Source organism: Stegodyphus dumicola, chromosome 1, assembly GCF_044657685.1.
Source record: "Stegodyphus dumicola isolate Sdum_Otavi_A_Nest chromosome 1, ASM4465768v1".
Lineage (NCBI taxonomy): Eukaryota > Metazoa > Arthropoda > Arachnida > Araneae > Eresidae > Stegodyphus > Stegodyphus dumicola.
The window spans coordinates 88,454,808-88,479,021 of NC_140768.1; the positions used below are offsets into that span (position 1 = coordinate 88,454,808).

At 29.9% G+C, this 24,214-nt stretch overlaps 2 protein-coding genes across 3 annotated transcripts in view; one reads left to right on the top strand and one right to left on the bottom strand.

The window, feature by feature from the left end:
• The window catches only part of Nct (Nicastrin), a 102,005-nt gene extending 81,616 nt beyond the window's left edge, over positions 1–20,389 (bottom strand). Inside the window, exons 1-2 of one of the 2 annotated variants that reach the window (XM_035370005.2) lie at positions 20,024–20,389; positions 7,625–7,726 (exon numbers count right to left, since the gene is read on the bottom strand). In XM_035370005.2, coding sequence (XP_035225896.2) covers positions 7,625–7,726; positions 20,024–20,066 — 145 coding nt within the window. In that variant the 5' untranslated portion in view covers positions 20,067–20,389. Of the gene's footprint in view, positions 1–7,624; positions 7,727–8,624; positions 8,764–20,023 lie in introns of those variants that run through there. The other variant, XM_035370003.2, reaches the window with a different exon arrangement.
• Positions 20,390–21,740: 1,351 nt separating this feature from the next.
• Positions 21,741–24,214, top strand: part of LOC118198346 (uncharacterized) — an 89,946-nt gene continuing 87,472 nt past the window's right edge. The window contains exon 1 of the mRNA XM_035370002.2: positions 21,741–22,277. Within this exon, the coding sequence (XP_035225893.1) occupies positions 22,052–22,277 (226 nt within the window). The 5' untranslated portion in view covers positions 21,741–22,051. The remainder of the gene's footprint in view (positions 22,278–24,214) is intronic.

Below are 24,214 nucleotides of genomic sequence, written 5' to 3' on the forward strand. Positions count from 1 at the left end.
GTTACACTAGGGAGATTTAAGAGCAATATAACTGTAATTTTTCTTTCACAATCACCTGTTATATAAAATTAGCTGCTTTCTGTATATTTTTTATGTTGCATAACTGATAGCCATACGTTTTTAACAAATATACAGCAAATGCTAGACAAATTATTAAAAAATTACAATTTGAAACATTAATACTAATTTTCTATTACTGTACATAATACTATTAATGAATGATTAATTTATATACTAATATGTGTATTTAAAATCTAAAAACAACGAACTTTGAATCTGATGGCTCTATAAATATATATTAATATAGTTACAAAATTTTATTAGATGTTTTATTATATGCATAGTTCCTTGTAATCTTCACAAACTCTAATAAAATGCTGCATTATAGTTTGAAGTGATTGTAATTAAATTTGTAGATATGTTGACTTCTAAGAGTTGTTCCATTCCCCCAAAATAAATAAATTAAATTAAAATTGGTGAATCTTCGGATTATGGTAACTTGGCGATTTTTTTGCGAAAATTTGGTGACCAACCCTGCTACAGCAACCTGCTAGTTTTTTTTTTTTTTTTTTTTTTTTTTTTTTTTGTTGCTGTTGTTGTTTGTTTGTTTGGACGCCATTTTGTTTTCATGAAGTAAAAGCATGTATCCCCCCCCCAACAATCTGCTAGCCGAATTACGCTTATGCTAGAATTTTTACAGAACAAATGTGCTTAATCATGATGAAGATTAGGTGCGAAATTGGGAGAAAGTGCAGAATCGGTCACTGCTTCGCGCGTTTTTAAGAATTGCACATATGCTGTATCCATGTGCACGTCGACCTATTTTCACTTAAAATAACATCCCAGAATTGCACAAAAATGGCACCGCACACTCTTGACTTTATCCGTGTACACATCGACCTATTTTCACTTAAAAAATCAAAATTGACAAAAATCCAATTCTTCTTACTCTTGTAAAAAGCGCCGAACAAATAAGTGGACGATTCTGCACACTTTAGCAGCAAAATTGTTTCTAAGTGCTTGTTAGCTAAAATCACGATTGGAATTTGCCGGAAAATGTAACATGACATGTCTCATGATCTCTCATTTCTCTGAGACAAAATAATCTGTGATTCGAACTGTGTACTTCTCAGATTATTGCTAAAGTCCTACCTAGTAACCTTTATAACCTTACCAAAATGTCGCCAAACTACCTGTTACCATATTCCAAAGATTAGCCTTAAAATTAAAAGCAATATTCCAAACTGCTATAGTTGAAAGATTCAGAGTTTACACTTGGACTCCATTTTCTGACAGGGTGTCAGCTGACAGTTTTAATTTATTCAAAAATCTAAAAGAAAATATCTCTAGAAAATCGCAAATTAAATTGTTACATTCAAAAAAAGCTTTCAATCAGAAATATGTTTAAACTTCACTGATAAGCTCAGTCTAAAGTAAAGAATAAAATATCTCTTAGCCAAGTTTTCATTAAGCTTAATTACATAAAACTGTTTTAATATTACTAAATTAAAAAGAAACTACAAGAAATTAAAGGAACTAAAGGAAAAACTAAAATGGAAGAAAATTCGAGTGTTTTTTAATTAAAAAGTTAATAGTTTTAATAATGAAACAGAATTCTATTTAATCTCAGCCCTATTACCTTAAAAATAGCATGTAAGGAGTTTCAGAATGATATTTTTCATTTTCACATACACATACCAAAGTTAAATCTCTACATATAATAAAACAAAGAGTCTGTCTGTGTGTGTCTTTCGTTCGCGCTGTGCGTAAGCTAATAGACCCACGGCTACGAAATTTGGTACATAGGTGCATACGAAATTTGGTACACAAGAGCCAGTGCACCTCGAAGCGATTTTTTCGAAATTTGAATTAGTTTTTTTATTTTATGTTTTGTGACGAAATCGCATCATTTTGAGATATAATGGGCTATAGAAAAGCGAGATTTTACTCTAAGCACTCCATTTTCACATCGTCATGAAATGTAGGCACTTAGCTATTTTACGAACTTAAAATAAATTTTGTGTTTCAATAAATCGATTAAATACGAATTTATTTAACAAAGTGAACACTTTTTCAACGGGATTTTTTCTAAAAATGTAGTTTATTTTTCTTTAATTTTTGGACACATTAAATTTTCCTCCTTGCGACTACTTTTACAAAAAGTATTTTGGAAAAATGATAATATTTTGTATTTTTAAAAGATTTTTTAAATGAAGCTTCTGAGTACACTTCTCACATCTTTAAAAATGTGATTTTGGCAACAATTTTCCTTTCTTATTGTTGTCGATAGATTTTTAATGAAATCGCATCATTTTCAATAATTTCATACTTTTAGAAATATGGGCTTGGCAACAATTTTTCATCGTATTTCTTATGTCACTGTTTTTAAGAGATTGGCATATTTCATTTTCATTATTTTATATATATAATACATTTTATTGATGTTTTTTATAAAAATGTTCTGCAGAAAAAAATTGTGCGCGGAATTTTTTGTTTTTTGAGTTTCTTTCATGTTATTTTTTGCTTATTTCACTGTTTGTGAGATATTGTAAAGTTTTCATGATTTTTTTCCTTCAACGGAAAGTTGGTTAATTTTTTCATTAGGATAATTAATATTTGTATTAAGGGATACAGCTCATTTCATTATAATTTTTGGTGCTACTTTGGTAGACGGTTGCGCGGATTTTGTAATACGACTGAGTAATACGACTTATGGTAAACCCATTGCTGGATAAGTTATTTATGATAACCGATACTTTGTTGTCTGCTTTTCTAATCAAAGATTTATTTATAAACTATTAATAGCGTCAGAGGAAATTTATTTTAAATTTTTGGAGAAAACCTCGCTAATTGCTTCTTCAATGAAGTGCGAGAGACGTGGATCACAGATGAAGATCGTTAGAAGACCTTTTCTTTTTCTTTTTTTTTTTGTGTGTGTGTGTGTGGTACTTATTAATATACAGGTAAAATACTTTAAAAAATGTAAGTACATAATTTTCTTTTACTTTAGAATTGTATACTTCAACTTTTATTAAAAAATTAGGTTGATCTTTACATTATGGTAACTTGGCGATTTTTTGGCGAAAATTTGGCAACCAACTCTCCTACAGCAACCCTCTATTTTTTTTTTCCCCGCCGCCATTTTGTCTTCACGAAGTAAAGACATATTTCTTTTCTTTTTATCTACTGAACACTTCTTCCAACAATCTACTAGCCGAATTACACTTATGCTAGAAATTTTATCAAACAAAACTGCTTAATCATGACAAATATTCACTGCAAAATTGGGAAAAAGTGCACAATACCATACTCCTTACGCGTTTTTCAAAATAACACATACACATAAACCATGTACACGCCGACTTATTTTTACTTAAAAAAACATCTCAGAATTGCACAAAAATGGCATTGCGCACACTGTTCACTATATCCATGTACACTGCTTTTTTCTCATAAATTAGAAAAATTTCACTAAAATACATGACAATTTTCTCAATCTTTAATCCCGGTAAAAAGAACATATATGAAATTACCTGATCGCGAAAAAGTATTTACCCTTTACAAATATGAACATTTCCACATATAAAATAAATAAAATATCCAAAAACTTTTACCTCTAAATCATCTATTACATTATACACGTCACCAACGAATTCATACCGCAAGCATTACAAATTCTTAGTATCAAATATTTAAATTATTTCCATGCACGTTTACTTCAACTTAAACGTATACCAAATTCCTACAAACATAAAATTCACAAAATAACTATCATTTAATTAAAATATCACTAAACCATGTACACGTCGACTTATTTTTACTTAAAAAAACATCCCAGAATTGCACAAAAATGGCATTGCGCACACTCTTCACTATATCCATGTACACTGCTTTTTTCTCATAAATTAGAAAAATTTCACGAAAATACATGACAATTTTCTCAATCTTTAAACCCGGTAAAAAGAACATATATGAAATTACCTGATCGCGAAAAAGTATTTACCCTTTCCAAATATGAACATTTCCACATATAAAATAAATAAAATATCCAAAAACTTTTACCTCTAAATCATCTATTATATTATAAACCTCACGAACGAATTCATACCGCAACCATTACAAATACTTAGTGTCAGATATTTAAATTATTTCCATGCACGTTTACTTCAACTAAAACGTATACCAAATGCCTACAAACATAAAATTCACAAAATAACTATCATTTCATTAAAATATAATTAAATTCAAAAACACTACTTAAAATATAAATGAGCACATACATTAAATTAATAAAAATTACCTTACAATCCTAATTACTTTAAACTAAATCATTGCTAATAACAATTTTCCCAATAATACCAAATTCCTTTCCACCTTACATTTAGAACAATGCATAAAAATAATATCCTCAAATAATTAAAAATACTAACTTACCTAATCTTCTTTAGAATCTTGATTACGTGGCGGATACACTTTTCTAATTCATTCAATAAAATTATTGAAAGATTTTTTCTGCGAATTTTTCCTCCATACTTCCTCCGCTAAATAAAAAGCAAACTTCTCTTTATCACAATGCCTAAATACCCATTTCAAATTCACTTTAGTTAGGGCCATGGGATCCAAAAATTAACAAACACTGTTTCACACAACACATAATAAAGCTAAATACAAAGTTTCCAGATTTTTTCCCGATTTCCCCCCCTTTTCCGATTAAAGAACCGTAATTCGTCCATTAATATCACATGACATATCCCATGATCTCTCATTTCCCTCACGCAAAATAATGCATAATCGGAACTGAGTACTGCTCACATTATTACCAAAGTCCCAGGTAGTAACCTTTATCGCCTCCAAAATGTCGCCAAACTACCAGTTACCATATTGTAAAGATCAACCAAAAATGAATACAATGTTTTCAAAAATTCCCGAGATATTTATTGCCACATATGTTTTAATGTTAAATAATTAAATAATATAAAACTTTTTAAAGTATTTAAGTAATATTTTAATTCTTTTAAACGTTGGTATGATGTTTTTAATTCAATATTCAATTTAAGTAATATTTTAATCCAATTAAATGTTGGCGCAATGTTTTTATAACGGAGTTTTTATTCTATTATATGAAAGTAATAATTTAACTTTACTTTAGCATTTTATACTCTTAGTAAATGTATTTATTTACATTTGCCAGCCATCTTAAAAAACAATGATTTCAACAAAACATTAATCCATTAGTTTTAACGATATTTATTTTTTTAAATTTCTAATACTTTACTATATATGTAAAATACGTAAAAACAGCATTTTTCAAGATGGCTGATGACTGTAAAAACCGCGCCAACAATAGTGGCAATGTAAATCGCCAAAAATCCGTGCAACCGTCTACCAAAGTAGCACCTATTTTTTTCTCTTGAAAATATAAGATAAAATATCATTAATTATACTTTGCTTTTCAGAAATTTTTGTTTTATGTATTTTTTGATGTTATTACATTTCACTGTTTTTAAGATATTGAAAAGTATGAGTGATTTTTTTAGGAAACAATGTTCTTAACCTCCTTTATACCATTTGAGTTCTTAAAGATTTTGCAAAGGGAAGTTGGTTAATTTATTTATTAGGATAATTAATATTTGTATTAAGGGATATTGCTTATTTCATTGTAATTTTGTTATATGGAATGACTTTTTTTTATGAAGTTTTTCTGCAGAATAAAATTCTATGCAGTTTTAAAATGTAACGTTTGGTGTTCCCTTCAGCCACTTTTCGGGTACATTTAAAAGCCAGACGAAGGCTGGCAGCGAAGCTGCTAGTAAGTAAATAAATAATAAAATGCATTTTCGGATTTCTCATCGAAACGTTATAGCTAATCACTTAATCAGAGAGCAGAAAGTTTGCTTTCAACCTAATAAAAATAAACAAATAAAACAGTTATAAAATACACCAGACAAACATATTTTTGAGATATTAAAAAAAATCAGATCTAAGTACTCCATTTACTATAATTAAAATTATAAATACATTTTGTAGTAATAAAAAAACCGTAAGTCCCTTTTGATTATGTGGGCTTTTATCAATGTGTGCTTTCATCGCTGTGGATATTTGTCGCGTGGGCAATTATCACAGTGGGCTTTTTTTATGGGCTTTTGTCACGTTCGCTTTCGTTCAGTGGGCTTTTGACTGGGAACCATATTCTGATCAGTAAATTTTCTGATAGCAAAATTTTCCAATTAATGGAATATGGGAATAAATATGGGCAAATGATAATAAATGAAGATGATATTCATTGCAATAACAATGGTCCAATTAATCATCAATTAATAAAATGAAAAATTCATAGTATAGTTTTTAAACCCAGAAAATAATACAACCGATAGATTTTCAAGAACGAAGAGATTTCAAGGAATTTTTAACACATATACTACAAGTAACTGAGAGAGAAATTATACCTTTTACATTGCAAAGGAAGTATTAATACAAAAAATGAAACAGCTTAAATAACATACACTCACAGCAATATTTTTTAAAACATATACTGCATATATTTTGTAAATTCTGATGAATCCATTAAGATCATAAATGTTTCACTATTTCATTAAAAACTAATTTATATTTTTAAACTTCTGTAGATTTAAGCTGATGATCTAAAATCCAGAAAATACCAAAATCTGAAGTTCTTGAAGTCCTGACGGTTCCAAATCAAGGACTTTGTACTATATATAATGATAAGCTATTATAACGATTTGAAAGCTTTAAAAGGGGGTACTTATCAATCACCACACCTCATGTTCTCTTGACAATTTTTTTTTTTTTTTTTTCAATGAAACATACATGGTGACATTTTGTTATGTAGTCTTTTCAATCTATTACAACTAAAAAATTACAAAATTAATAACAAAAAAGGGCTAATCTTTAGAATATGCTAACATGTAGTTTGGCAACATTTTGGTAAGGCGATAAAGGTTACTAGGTAGGACTTTAGCAATAATATGTGAAGTACACAGTTTGAATCACAGATTATTTTGTCTCAGAGAAATGAGAGATCATGAGACATGTCATGTGACATTTTCCGGAAAATTCCGATCGTGATTTTAGCTCATAAGCACTAAGAAACAATTTTGCTGCTAAAGTGCAGAATCACCCACTTATTTGTTTGACGCCTTTTACAAGAGTAAGAAGAATTGGATTTTTGTCAATTTTCTTTGACTTTTTAAGTGAAAATATGTCGATGTGAGTTTTTTACAAGAGTGTGCGCAATGCCATTTTTGTGCAATTCTGGGATATTTTTTTAAGTGAAAAATAGGTCGACGTGTACATGGATACCGTGTAATGTACAATTCTTAAAAACGCGGCAAGCAGTTTGCGATTCTGCACTTTCTCCGAATTTCGCACCTAATCTTCGTCATGATTAAGCATTTTTGTTTCATAAAAGTTCTAGTATAAGCGTAATTCGGCTAGCAGATTGTTGGAAAAAATGTTGAGTTAAAAAAAAAAATGCCTTTACTTCGTGAAAACAAAATGGCATCCAAAACAAAACTAGCAGGTTGCTGTAGCAGGGTTGGTCGCCAAATTTTCGCCGAGTTACCATAATGTAAAGATTCACCCAAAAAAGCATACTATTACTTACAAGAACAGCCTATCTGGTGCGTAGCATTTAATCTACGAAAGCAGAAAATATCACTTTGAATATCTTCATATATTTTCAAGCTAGTTCTGTCAGCTAAAGCACCTGAAAATAATTTTAAAATATTAACATGAAAACAGGAATGTCTTCGATTTTATGCACATCTAATATGGATTAATAAATAAACAGAGCACTGCATATTAAAGAACAAAGTAAAATATAAACAGCACAAAATGAACCTAATTTGCTGAGTTTTAGTAACAACACATAATAATTGTAATGAAATTAAGCTTGGATGTTCAGACATATTTTAAATCAAAAAAGGCAAGAAACTCGCGTTATAAAAAACGTTTGACAGTACAAACAAACATGCAGTTTTTGAACTTCAACAGAAATTAAGAGTTTTTAAAATATTCCTTATAAACAGTATCTTGAATATTTGATGTTCCTTGAAAGGGAGGGGGAATTTCAGATACTGAATAATTCCTGATGCATTAAAGGTACATCTCTTGTCTCGTAGAAATACACACATTTTGCCCACTGTGCATCCATTGGTTTAGTTACATTGATTACATTTTTTGCAATCAAACGCAATTTTTTAACCTAATAAAGTAAGTGCAGTATGCAGTACTAAGATTTAGAGGACATTAAACTCAAGTCTAATCAGATTTTAGGATTTGAGGTACACTATATTTTTATCACGGTACATTTAACACCGAAAAATAATCTTTTTTTTGGGGGGGTGGGGAGAGGGGGTGCTCTTAATTTTATTTTTCAGAGCATTAGCAGAGGCAAAAAACCAATACATAGCTTCTTCGAAAATCTGAGCTTTACCAAATGCCAAAATTGCAAATCTCAGGGAGAGATACTCAATACTGAAAAGTTGCTAAAAATCTCTTCCATTAAAATCGCCCAGAATGACAGAGTTAGTTTTTTTTTTAAGAGTTTGCCGTTTATCTTGCTTATAAATTAAGGAATACAGATTGCTAAATTAAAATCATACCTTTTATGAGCGGTCCGGCGAAAAATATTAAAGAGAATAAAGTATACTTTATCATTTTCACTTCGTTACCTTCAAATTCATTCATTATTATTTAATCGTGAAACCATAAAACTTACCGTTGCCAGATTCCTAGTGTCCAATCAAGCAAGGCATCATTCTTTGTCTAGTTGGCCTTGGATCAAGGATCAAGAAAGACGGGCGGCTAAAACCCGCCGGGAACTGGAGAAATTCAACCAATCAGAGAGGACCATTGCGCCAGGAACTTTTGGCTTCATTTTCCGATCGCCAAACGCAATTTTTGTGCAAAACTAGCATACAAGAAATGCACTTGTTAACGTTATGGTAACTTGTTTGTACTTCTTGGGTAGAAGTAGTTTATTTGTTTTGGTTATTTTGTGGTACGCTGATATGATTTCATATTTAATTTATTGTAGGGGCGATAAGTGAAGTATGTAACTCTTAATTTCGAAAACAAATACAACTTTATATTCCACTCAATTTGCTATCTCGATACCGAATAACTTTTTGATACGCTTTGAAATAAAGCGTAAATATAATAATTGATAAAAATTATTGCATTGCGAAATTTCATTACTCTTTGTGTATTTGAAAATGCTTGGTGATATCTAAGTTCTTATTATTTCATGTACTGTAAACATCGTAAAATTCAATAAAGAAAAATATTTTAAGAATACGTCTTTTTTTATTTAAACTACTTTTAAAACTGTAAGAAATCTATCTTTTGTGTATTTTTCCGTAGGCAAAACTATACTAACAAAAGCTCCTAGTAAAATATAAAAAGTACAATGATTATTCAGAGAATCAATATATTAAAATGTTGATGTGGGATAACTCATAAAATAACCCAGTAAACCCATAATCAGGTAACCCAGTAACTCCCAAAAGAAAAAAATAATTCAGAAATTAACATGAAACTTGTTTATGCATTATTCTTCATCTAAATAATTCTATTTCATTTCATTGTGTTATGTAAAAATAAAGATGTATTTTTTGAAGTTTTGCAACGTTAGCGTATTCATGACGAGTCTGTGGAGCATTTTACACTTGTATGTGTTGCTATATACATTATTTTCTTTTACTGTCAAGGTTTTTCTGAATAATATGTCATAATTTATCACCTTAACTAGTTCCCAGAGTTTGTAATTATATTTTAAGAAATCACAGTCTTTAATCTGCAATTTTAATTCCATTTGCTTATGATTTCAGATGTCATGTATTAATCCCTAGCCGAAATTCTGTAAGTTTTCTTGACATCCAAAGCATTTTCTTTTTCTATATAAATAAAATATTCCAATAACAGCTACCAGCATTGGATGCCTTTTATTTTGTATTGTGTACCAGCATTGGATTTTTATTTTGTAAGGAGTAACAAATTTTATACTGTTGCCTACACATCTACTGCCTATGTTCCTATAATTTGGTATCATTTCCGATTGTGGAATTATGGTGAATTTTCATGATTCTGTATTCTTTCAGTAGAACTATAAATATCAAAAAATAAATTTGTTGTTTTTTGATAAATAAATTTTTTGTACTCATAAATCAGAATATGCATAAAAATATTACAATTGATAAGAGACTGTACGATTTTTTAAAAAAGATTCTTGAGTTTTATACCAATGGTAGTAAATGAGAATGTTTCTTTATCTACTTAATTGATTATTACAAAGCATAAAAACAGTATCTTCTTGAGGGTAGAAGACTTTCATGAAGTATATTTAACAGAAAATGACTTTTGTTCATGTGACACACGAGAAATATCCCATGCAGCTAGCCTGTCCACTAGTGTTCAAACTACCAATGCTCCTTAGTCTTATCCACTTGTCTGCTTATTACTATGCTTATCACTAATTATGAAAGATGGTAATAATTTTTCTCAGTGTGAAATCTTATCACAAAGAATAGGCTAAATAGATTTTACGGTACTCTTCTGTTATCGGGATTGGATTCAGAAATGTATGTGCGTTCATGTCTGCATGTATATATGTATGTGTATACACACTTGCATATATACATACATTTCTGAATATGGTCCTGATAACAGTAAAGTACTGATTTTACTTATATATCAGATCTTATTAAATATAGATCTTACTTGTATATCAGATCTATATTTTAAGACGCCTAGACAAATTTTGAGATACTTTCAGCTCAGAACTGTTCAGTGGTTATCTTTCCACTGTGGAACTAATGGTGATGAGAAAGGTGATTTCCTCACCAGTAAGAAATAGAAACCTGATGAAAGCATTAGCTTCGACTTTCTAAAGCTTTTGATTATGATGAATGCCTACTTTCGTAAGTATTAAGATATGCCTGCTCACGCAGCTGAATTTTCTTCGCCCACGGGTATTGGTACTTCCCTAGTACCATTTATTTGAAAATATCTTTGCCTAGTGCACTTTAATGCGATCTACTGGCGAAAACTCTTTGGTAGTTAATGACCAGAAAAAAGTAAGTCATAAGTCAAAGTCAAAACTTTTGAATTTGGATGACTGTTTTACTCCCACTTATTTTTGAAGAATTATGTAAAAATGCTAAAGAATCATAAGCACGATAATCTTGTGACCTAACATTTGGAAAATAAATGTGCATCTTGAAATGTTTGTATGTATCAAATTGTTTAAAAATGAAGTACTTCTGTTTTCATTATTTTAATATTATTCAAATAAATGGGTCTGTTCTTGCTTAAAACTGTGCTAACCCTTTGAGTACTGAATTATTTGAAGATTTTTATGCCCATGGGATGGATTTAATTTGTCACTATATGGATTAATATGTAAAAGTAATACATTTTATTTGGAATATGCTTATATTGGTGATATAAATATATTTTTGAAACAACATTTTAGTTACAAAATATAAATAAATATATACATGAAACAAAATTGAAATCTTCGCCCAAGTAAGCAGATGACAAGTCTCTCTAATCAATTTGATGAGTACCCAAAGGGTTAAATATATTTATATATGTAGTAATTAAATGCATACATTATAATAATGCTATAGCAGTTGCTGAATGCATAATTTTTTAATGTAGTATTTTAATCATGACAGATATTAAATCATAATTTGCCTTTAAATATTTTTTTATAACTTTATCTCTTTAGTGTACACATAGACATGAGAATAAGAATAATTCTATACAGTGGCTCATACACTACTCTTGGTTTTTAAACTTTTATTTCTGTACGCATATAAGCAGTAAAAAAAAAAAAGAATATATAGCAATAAAAATAAAATTATACATATAGCAATTATACAATTTCTAAACACATAATTTGTATACAGTAACTGAAATTATGCAGTATGAATTACAGTTATCTTATACTAAATAATGCAACATATTTTTTCAAATATTAAAACACCTCAGAAAAGAAGTTCAATATTCGTATCTCCTGTCTCAACTTTTACCTTCACTGTTGCACATGTAACACAAATAAAAGAATGGTACTCTTTTGATATCAGGACTGGACTCAGAAATGTGTGTATGTATACATACATAGATGCATGCATGTACACATACATTCATTTATATAGCATGCATGTACACATACATTCATTTATATAGCATGCATACATACATCTTTGAATCTGGTCACAAAAACAAAAGAGTACCAAATGAATTTATAGAGAAAACAATCCTAAGAAAAAAATAAATATGCAGCTACTATTATAATATTTTTAAAAGCATGGAATTAAAATTACATAATATAATGATCAATATAATACGGGTGCTTATATACTAAATTTTTAAACACCAATTTTTATATGTAATAAAAATCGCAAATTATTTGGTTTTAAAATTTTTTAGTCTTTCAGATCATTATGAAATCTGGCTATTATGCTGCTAAAATGCAAGCACAGAGCAACAGAAATTTTAATTTTTCTACACCACAGGATGTATTATGATGATCTTATTCAAGGGCATAATTAAATGTTAATTGGAACATAAATCCATTTATACCACACTTGCTTTCACTTAAATGTCATATTTGTTCCTATACTATATCAAGAGAACAATTTTTTTTAAAAAAAAAGGGGGGGAATATAAGTATATATTAGATGGAGACAATAGATCATTTCAGTTACTGGACTTCTGGATTTGAGATTTTGTACTATTAATATATATGATCATTTCCAAAATTAATGACAGGGTCACCTAAAAGTACTTTTTGGAAATCATAACTTTCACTGGTAGAAGGTTTAGCTAATTTTAAACGTTTTTTTGAACTTTGCTTTTTTACTGAGTAAAAACGTTTCTGTGGGACTATTTTTTTTTTTTTTTTTTTGTTACTTGGTTCTGAGGGAGAAACTATATCTTTAGAAATTAGTGTAGCATTTTCTTCATCTATTCGTAGAAGATTTTGAATTGCATTAACATGGCCTAATACACTTTTGTGTATACAGGGTTGAATGTCTGTTTTGTTATTTAAATTAATTATTATTGAATTTAATTTATCTTTCAGAATCTCAATTTTATTTTCTTTAACTGAAATATTGTTATTTTTTTCAACTGTATTATCATTTACTGAAATAGCGCTTTCATTTACATTTTCTCGAAAATTTGCCAGTGAACCTGTGTACAATACATTGGCACCAACACTTTTATTTTCAGAAATTAAAACAGCATGTTGTTTGAATATGTTTACACATGTTGTTTTGAATTGTATAATCTGGACATGAACAAGTAAATGTACTCACACATTCATTACATGACCTACAAAATATTACACATTTACCAGTACAATTGTGTTCTGAATTTTTTTTAATTATAGTACACCGTTTCAGATTGTGAGGACTTAATTTTCCAATTGTTGTCATTCAGTTTTACACAATTTGAACTCAATAGCATACCTTCTTTGTGTAAAACTTAAAGAAACTGACAATTTTTTTGTCATCTTCCCTTTATGGTATTTTAATAACCGATCAAAATTTTTATCTTCCAAATAGCATATTAAGCTTTTTATAGAATTATCCACACGCTTACTTTTTTTTCCCTTCCAAATATATATATTTTAAAATTTTGTGGAAGGCTTCTACATGCATATTGGTATTTATACAGGCATATTTCCTATAACAATAAGCCCACATTTCTGCCTGATTTGCATAATATTTTTTAAAATAGACATAAAATTCTTTTGTGTTGCTATCTTCTTCTAACTCAGTAAGAAATTCCATCAGCATAACAGTAAACCTAGTTTCATCTAATTCATATAAAATAGTTTTTAATGCTTTATATACTTTATTTTTCTTTTCTTTATTACCAATGCTGTTCAAATGGCCTTGTCATGCCCTGTCTACATGCCAAGCACATAGTAATCTGCACATTGCTGCACCGAAGACACTTTCCCAAGCATTATAGAAAACTGGTGCATCATCAGACATGAAAATTTTACAATTAATGTCACCAACTTCAGAATGTACAATTTTTAAAAAAAATGACATTGTTTCAAAATTTACAGATGATGTAAAACAAAATACAACAGGGAATCCCTCTTCAAACTCATCAATCACAAGTAAAGTTACCAGCTCAAAATTATAATTTTTAAGCCCATGTGTAGAGTCAATACAAATTCTATCTTCACATCCAAATACCTTAAGCATATGTTTTTGTACAGGAGGCATGATTATCAGGAGAAAATCATTTTCATTCAGATGATCATGCTTCATTCCCTGTTCTTTATAAAACAAAACAACATTGTCTGCGTTTTCTTCATGCCCTCAACCCATGACTTTACACTAAGAGCATCGTTTTCATTATGACACCCGCTTAATGTATTTGAAATCCCAAATTTATGCTTTATGTTACTCAAGTCTTTCCTTGAAATGAGGTTTCCTCTTTTCAGTTCTTCTTCAGGTACTCTTATTCTTGGAGAATTTTTGTTGAAGTCACCCCATGTATAAGTTTGCCTAAAATACACACACATAAAAACGAAATTGGTTATTAAAGCACATAATTTATTTTTATTATTTAAATTGTGCATGTAAATTTTTAAACAAAAGATGTAATTCAATTTCTTAAAAATCTGCATAAATTTAAAAATTAATGTAAATTGTGATATTTTCTAATTAGACATATCCCCAATTTCAACATTTGTTAAAACTGCCACGTATCTGGTGAATTTTCAGGTGTATACACAACAGCCAAACCATGTAAGCATGTATTACATATATGAGTACATGTAGATTTGGACAAGTTATATTTAATCGTCATTCAATCGACGATTCAATTCACTTATAGGTGGCGCTCTCACTCATTAGTGTGGCAGATAAAAACCGGTATTTTGATTTGTGATCTGACTTCGTACATTCAAAAATGAATTTGCTTAGCTTTTCCGAAATGTTTAATTTTGTTCAAGGAGGTGTAAATTCTCACTGTATTACTGAAGTAGAGAGAATTTTAAAAAGCAGATCATTTGGTAATGCACGGAATTTTACTAGAAAAATCCAATGTATAAATTTGGCTTCCTATTTAAGGATAAGTTCTATTGCGTCCTGATTGCATGAAACTGAAGGACATTTCATTATTGAAAAAGGAGAAAGTAGCAAAAAGAAGAGGGTTTTCTTATTCTTAGCAATTTTTATATGTACCATAATTTTCTTAGTAAAAGTGCTGTAAAGTAAAACTTTTATTTTTATATGTGCCATGCTACAAATTTTCATTTAAATCATTGCTAACATGAACTGAAACAGAATTTAAATTCTGCAGGTAAAATATGCATCAAAACCTAATTGTATACGTATGTGTATTAATAATATTTAAGAGATCAATAAGCTATAATGATTTATACTTCAATACACAAATATGCATGTTTACTTTCGAAGAGTACACATACACATTTATACAGTCAAAAGTCGTTAATCCGGACTCGTCTGGACTTCGGCGATTCCGGATTATAGATCATCAGTTTAAATCTCGTAAGATGGCACGCATAAAATCTAAAATTAAAAATATGAAACCGTAATTTATGAAATAAAGAACAATTATGATCTAAAGGGTATCAAATTTACAAAAGAAAAAAGCTTAATATTTATTTGTTTACTTTATTAAACATTTCTTTCAATGTAAGTTGTTTAAGTTGCTTCGTTTTATGTGATAATACTTTCTCTTTAATTCTATAAACAGACAAAATTTCTTGTTCAGTTACAAAGTTCCGCTGTTCAAATCCCGTTAATTGCTGTGCCGAGAATACCGACTAACTCGTCAATCGAAATTTTTTCGTTTTCACTAAACTGTCTGTCACATTCTTCATGTCTTTATCCAATTTTTGCAGCAATTCCACTTTTTGTTTGATGGACATCGAAACATACTTTCGTTTTGTACAATCCTTTGGGAGCTCCAGAATCGGAAATTCTATTTGACATAATCGAAACTTCAAGTTTACTTTTATAGTATTGCTCTTACAGTCTGCAAAAAATAATAAGCCAGATCCAATTCGAAGATTAAGGAACAATGCAATCATCAACATTAACTGAAATAGATAATTAGATAATTTTAGCTAAGGCTGTTATACATAAAACGCGCACGCGAAAACGTATTCTGCACTTGCGCACACGCATATGCGCAGTCGTAAAAGGCCTTATGCGCACGCGTAAATGTCTATGCGCATGTGTCGACGCGGTGCATGCGCAGAAAGTTTTTAGCTTTGAGGTCCGGATTATAGATCATTCCGGATTATGGGTATCCGAATTAACGACTTTTGACTGTCTGTACATATACACGAGAAAGAAATTTTGCATTTATATAGAAAACGAGAAAAAATGTAATCAGTTTTTTTAAATGCTTAGAACGCACTTTCATTTAACATCCAACTTTCTTTCCAATTCAAAATATGTGAATCCACTACTTTCTTCGTTTAGCTATCTTGCTTGATATTTTTTGAGCCAAAAATACGATGCAAGCATAACTCAGGTTCCTTCTAAGCTCATGAATTACACTGGAAAACACAACAAAACGTGTGGTCTGTATTTCTAAGTTATACATAATGCCCACAACAATAAAAAATAAATGTTTAATTACTTTTCATCACAACACGCTTCGCAAACTACATAGTACTGTCAAACATAAATACTATTTTTTTATGTTTCCACCTTTTAGCCACTAGATGGCGTATCAGAGTGCTGGAACCATGGATTGTCTGTAAAAAGGTAACTATCAGGCCAATAAATATTTTTATTTTCTCAAATTTTAATTTTTAATATTTGCTATGAGATCTCTCTCACATCTGTTAATTTAGACAGATGATGAAATAGATTTTCTGTTCATACCAATAATAAAAATAACAAAATTATTCAGAAAGACGACAGGGGGCAAAATTTAAATAAAGAAAATAAAAATCTTAAAAATTGAGTCTACATCACCATAAAAACAGTGTGGCATGCTAGCTATATAAAAGCACCTGATAGCCATCACTAATCCACCGTTTACTTATTTCAGATGCTGTTTCTAGTACTGCCATAAAATACAGTACTGGACAAAAAAGCAGTACAGCAAGATATCCTTCACAGATGACACCCAGAATTATAGGATAGCGGTTAATGTAAACGACAGTTCTGGATATTGACTTATCTGGTAAGAGACAGGAATGCATAATCATCTCATAAATATCATTGATTATGATTACTTTTATAGGAGGTGCATCATGCTGCAAGCATATATGGAAAATCAGATACAGTAATTCATGAGTAGTATTGTAACCTCCTACACAGCTGTTAAAAAATAAAGATACTGGAATGGCCTATGCATGTATACATATGTAGAAAGGCCTACATATTCTCAAAATCTAAATCTGACTGAACACATATAAGATGCTGGAAATGTCTTGTGGTACGTATCAGAGTCGTAGCTAGCATTTTCAGCATCCGGGGACAGCTGAAAATTTCGTACCACCTTGGGTTTACCAAGAATTAAAACATTTCATTCTAAAATTTTGTTATTTCAATTTGGCGTCCCCTGGATACTGCACCAGAGCATAGATGTTCCCCTCTAGCTATGCCATTGGTCTAAATCAGTCACAAAATGTTCAGCAGTTCAAGATGGTATTGACGGAGGAATGGGAAAGGAAATCATAATAACTTATTGACAACAACATAACATTCTAAGGTGACAACATCCTTTACTGAATGTTATTTTATTGGTTTATTCTACATTTGGACATACAGCGTCTGTATACTAATATGGACCACTCATGTATGAAAGTACCATTCTTTTATTTATGTATCTTTCGTGCTTTATTGAAATATAATATTACATTCATTTACCTAGACAACCTTTATTGGACACCACTTGTGTTAACTTTAACAGACCAATGTATATATTATATATTGCTTTGAAATATATATAAAGAGTCATGTTATGGAATTTAAATTTACTTATATATATATAATTTATAAAAACAAGTAAAACATTTTCTTGCCAGCAATTGCTTATTGATCTTGCTCTGCAATTGGTAAGTGGCCCAGAAGATTATCATGCTTGTAGTGACATTTATTATAAATGACATCAACATGCATGTCAAAAATTTTCACTGTTATACCAGCCGTACAATAAAAGCCAATCTTCCTTGTACCTTGAAATTTTAACTGGCATTTACCAGTACTCCCAGATATGTATACCCCACTTCTGTTGCAAATAAATTTAACTGTTGAATGATTTTTGAATTTTTCTTCTCCTCTAGGCAATATATATGAAGAATTTGTTGCTTTTTCTTCTTCAGCAAGCCATTTATAAAAATCTATAAATAAAAATTTTCATTCAAAATATTTTTTAGTTTCTTGTAATACACAATTTTCAGAATTAACATATTCCTAGCTTATACCATTCATCAGAAAACACAGTGTTAATTTTATAAAAGTAATATTTATAGAGAAGTTTTGTACAACTCAGTATGAATGATTATTTAAAATTTATTCATTAATATATTCAGTACTATTAATGATAGTTAAAATTTCATTCTTATATTAATACACTACAAATGCTAAATACTGTGTGACAGAACAGGAACAAGTGGGCAGACCACCATAATTTTATCAACAGTTCACAGCTATAGTTCCATCTCACTAACTGTACAGCTCTGCCCCAGTTTTGATGGAGAACACGCTGGGGGTCAAATCAGAAAAATCCACATAATCTTTTAAAAGAACTTTTGGCTCCTTTCATATTTGCAGTACACACAGGGAACATCTTGAAAACTGTCACTCAAACAGTACATTTGCTAGGATTTAAACCAAGTCTCATTAATAGTGTCCAGCTGTGTTACCGCTCACGAGACTCTCTCTCTCTCTCTTTTTTTTTTTTTTTTTTTTCATGAGTATAAATTCCTAGATATAATAAGTTACGAGGTAGTTTTCACATTTTGCATTCCTCACATTACGCTACTGATATTTTTTTTAAAAAAGTCTACCAACCCCATTACATACATTAATCACTGATACATCTGCTATGCTTGCAAAAATATTGTACCTAGTCCTCTGTGAGAAAATATTATAATTGTGAAAAAGAAATGTGATACACTTCTGTTATCAGGACTGGATTCAGAAATGTATACATACATGCATGTATGGATGGATGAATGTGTTTCATGTGTGCATGTATATATATATACATTTTTTATTCCAGTCAGAGCTGTAGATAGGGTTTTCTGAACCTGCGGACAACTAAAGATCTTACGCCCCTCTTGTTTGCCAATAATGGAAAACATTTCATTCTAGAAATTCATAACGTCAGTTTGGTGCCTCCTGGATGCTGCGCCCAGGGACAGATGTTCCCCTTTGCTCCCACTCTAGCTATGTGCCTGAAAACCAGCAATATAAATCAAGTATTTTAATTAAATTAAGATTTAAATAAAAAAGTTGGAAGACTTTTTGAACACACTATGCACATTTGTTATGAGTTAAAATTGAAAGGGTGTTCTGAATATTATTAGATAAATAATAAAATTTTAAAAAATTATACTGTAAACTTTTCAGCCCACTAGGAGCAGACTGGTAAAGTTATTGAATACAAATAGTTCAGCATGAAATTCGAAACCCAGTGAACAGGCTGGCTGCATACATGGTTTCGGGAATTTCTCCATGTGTAATGTGTTTATGAGCTAGTTTCCCTTAGAAGGTCCTCCACAAAGGCATCCCTCCCCTTAGGTAGATAGCCCTAGTGTGCTTTGCCATTATCAAACAAAGCAAACCATACCAGTGAACGTTTCAAAAGAACAATATACTGAAATTTTGCTATCATGTTATACATAAGGGATAAAATTTCTTCAAAACTCAACAGCATAAAAAAAATTTAAATTAAAAAACGAAATTAAAATCATAATTTATTAGTATCTGGAAACCTTCTGAAATAATTAAAAGTTTATTAATTTAATAAAAATGCTAACCTTCCATAGACGTAAACTTTAAAATGACCTTTTTCATGTGCATTTGCTACGTCGTGGTCAAAAAATAAATGTTGTCTGTAATTTTCAACACTAAAAAATGAAGAAAAACATTCGATACATCGAACAGTTTTTGATTTTTCTGATGAAACACCGTGAACAAGTCGCAAGTGTTTCACTTGTATCTTTTTTGTCTTAAAACTTTTATCACAAATTTCGCATTTTACACGAGTATCCTCCGAATTCTCCATATTCATTCTGTTGCCTTTAAAAATAAAGATTGCAAAATTATCGCTGATCTAAACAAATGACATAATATCAGCACAAATATAAACAAAAACTTGCTTTCTTTTTGAGCGCTTGAGAAATGAACAACTTTTTCGATTGTTGGCGTAAAAAATTGATCGCCAAAAACAGTCTCCAGCGGTGTCTAATTCTGATTGGTTGAATTCCTTCAGTTCCCGGCGGGTTTTAGCCGCCCGTTCAAGAAAGGGTTCAATTACGAGGCTCATAGGTTTAATGATCCTCCTTTATCCCCACATCATCAAAGATTAAATCATTGTTCAATCAAAAACATTGTTTCCCAACCCGCGATAATGTCGGGATTGTGCCTGTTCTAAGGTTTAGAAATAAATATATATTTAAACAAATTTAAATTCTTAACAAATACGTATAAAAGTAAAAAAGTAAATAAGTTCTAAAAAAAGGAAAAAAGCCAAATAATTTAAAATAATTAAAAATATGCAAACATGCAAAAGATTTAATTCTCGAACTACTCTACAATATCATTTAAATTCAGAAGCACAAGCAAATCAAGTGCAAAATCTATCCATGAAAAGATTAAGATTTATTTTCATGGATAGATTTCTCTTGTTTAAAAAGTCACTCAGGATAGATGTTTAATAAATAACGAATAGTAATAAGTGTATTAGTTAAAAAACAAACGTAGTGTAGTGTCCTTTATGTTTCCTCTTCATCTTATCTCTAATTTCTCTGAGTTTAAATTTTCGTAAAATGGCATTACAAAATGACTGTTTCGAAAGATAAACACTAGTTGGATCTTTTTCAAAAGGCTACTTGATATTTGTTCCAACCCTGTTTTCTCATTAATAAAATTGTATAAAGAAGTTCGTTCTTTATAGTATATTAATAATACTTTAGATTTTATACAACGCATTTCAGTAGTAATTTCTAAGTTGGCAGAAATACCGAATTTGCAGTAATTGTACGGAAACTCTGGAAAGAAAGTCCTTAATCCTCTCCTGCTTATTTGGAAAGTAAACTTAAACCTGCAGTTCTAAATAAAATACTAGATAGCATTAAACTAGATATCTAGTTGGCCTTGATTAGATTCATGCAGATAGCAAATATAATTTCCTCTGCACTTCACAAAACGTAATTTCTTTTTTGAAAATTTCTAATAAACACTTACTTAATTTTTTTTCTTTTTTCAAGAAAGCAACTAAAAAAACATGGCAATGCACTCATTTCTCGACTACAGAGAAGGACTTCATTTCGATGTAAATGGTGATAAATAACTAAGTATAGTAACCCATGTGTACACATTTGAGCATATCGGTATCTCTTTTGTACAAGAAATGTAGCTCAATCGAACTGTTCGTTGTTGTTGCCATTTCCTAGAAACCAAATATAAACAAATACTATCTGCGATTTTTAATCCTATAAATGAAATGTTGAGTTGAATTGTTGTATTTTTGTTATTCCGAGTGATCTTTAATTAGAAGTGAACTTGTTCATAAACTATTTACTCTCAGTGATACTTGTTTCTTAGTTTTTAAATTTTGTTCTTGGGGAATCAGAGTAAATTCATTGATTTTTTTTTACGTAATCTTTAATCACTCGACGCATGCACAGATATCGTTATTATTTTTTAGCAGCAAAGCATGAAAATTGCAAACTGTAGTAGCTTATGTGACATTTATATTGAATAACGATATTTAAACTGATGGACTACTAATATGAAAATATAATAATCATAAATGTCTTTAGAATTCACTTATTTGCCGTTTTATGTGTAAGATGACTACAATGGCGTTAGGAATTGACATTGAGTGCTCTGTAAATAATATGATTGAAAGGTCAGCTTCTGCTCCATCGTCTCCAAATGAAAGAACATCCACTGTTCTAAGAGAGATTGGATGTATTGGGGGTCATGTAAATGGTCGGCGAGTTACTTTTCCTGATGATGACACTATAGTAACTGGATATTTTGAAGCCCCTGATCCTTGGAGTGAAGGTTAGTTATCAAGAGTAATTTGAAATTTTATTTTGGACAGTATAATTAATTCTATACAAATTCCTCCCGTTTATTTAATTATTAACAGATTTAATTACCTTTTTAATTAGACAAAGCCTTTTACAGCCTGATCTTAAGTTGTTCATTGCTAATTTTATTTTAATGTGGCTATTAAATTGTAATACTAGAGGTAAGAAATTGCAGATAAATTTTAGGAATGTGATGAAGTATATAATTGTAAAATTTATTTTGCTAATTTTTATTTGACACCTGCTAACACACAAGAAGTAGTATTTTTGAGTTATGTACTTGAAACTGTGTTTTTAAAATTTGAAAATATTTACTCTGAAAATGCTGGCACTTTAATTTTCTTTTGAGATTATTATTTGGTTTTTGGTGTAATTGAAGTTATCAATTCTTTTTTACTTCTTATTGTTTTAAGAGGTTATACTTTTTTGTTCATAAGTATTTTAAGCCTGAATGAATATGTATTGAATGACACTGTAAGAATTAAAATCTGTTTTCTCTGATGGACCAGGTTTTATGAGTTTTTTTAAAACTATTATAACAGTGTACAAATTTTGAAGCTGCCATGTCTTAAATGTTAACTTTTCATCTTCAAAGTTATACTAACCATTATTTAATTGTAAAACTGTATAAGCAGTTTTAGTCCAAATGAAAAGCAAGATTCCCTCCTTTGCTGTAAGAAAAGTGTTTTTCTAAAAGCAGTATATATCTGTGAATTAATTTAGCATTTGAAATATAAATTAAAGTAATTTATCTCTTATTTCTTAACTTTGATGGCTGCATTTCTGTTATCGGGGGGACAAGATTCAGAAAGATGTATTTATACATGTATGTGCGTGAGTATATACCACACATTATTATATACCGCACCATCATACAAACATTTCTGAATCCAGTCATGATAATAAAAAAGTACCCTTTGATGTTACAATAATGCATATTTAATTTTATGGTATTTTTTTGTTATTGAAAGTTTTTATTGAAAATTTATTTGAATCTTTTTTTAGTTTTTGATCTCAAATGATTCAAGAGAATGAAACACATATTCAAACACATTGTCTTTTCTGAAACTTTTAATTCATTTCTAGTGATGAGTTCTGAATTAGGGTTTCAGACAAAGAAGATTAATTTTTAATTTACATTTTTGGTTGATCTTTGGATTATGGTAACTTGGTGATTTTTTGGCGAAAATTTGGTGACCAACTCTGCTACAGCAACCCTCTATTTTTTTTTTCGCCGCCATTTTGTCTTCACGAAATAAAGACATGTTTCTTTTCTTTTTATTTACTGAACACTTTTTCCAACAATCTATTAGCCGAATTACACTTATGCTAGAAATTTTATGTAACAAAACTTCTTAATCATGACAAATATTAACTGCAAAATTGGGAAAAAGTGCACAATCGCAAACTCCTTGCGCGTTTTTCAGAATAGCACATACACATAAACCATTTACACGTTGACTAATTTTTACTTAAAAAAACATCACAGAATTGCACAAAAATGGCATTGCACACTCTCAACTTTATCCATCTACACTGCTATTTTCTCATAAATTACAAAAATTTGCACGAAAATGCAAAAAAATTCTGTGAATCTTTAAACTTGGTAAAAAGCACATATATGAAATTACCTGATCGCGAAAAAGTATATACCCTTTCCAAGGATGAACATTTCCACATATAAAATAAATAAAATATCCAAAAACTTTTACCTCTAAATTATCTTATTATATTATAAACGTCACCAACAAATTCATACCGCAAACATTATAAATGGTTACAAATACTTAGTGTCAAATATTTAAATTATTTCCATACATGTTTACTTCAACTGAAACGTATACCAAATTCCTACAAACATAAAATTCACAAAATAACTATCATTTAATTAAAATATCACTAAACCAT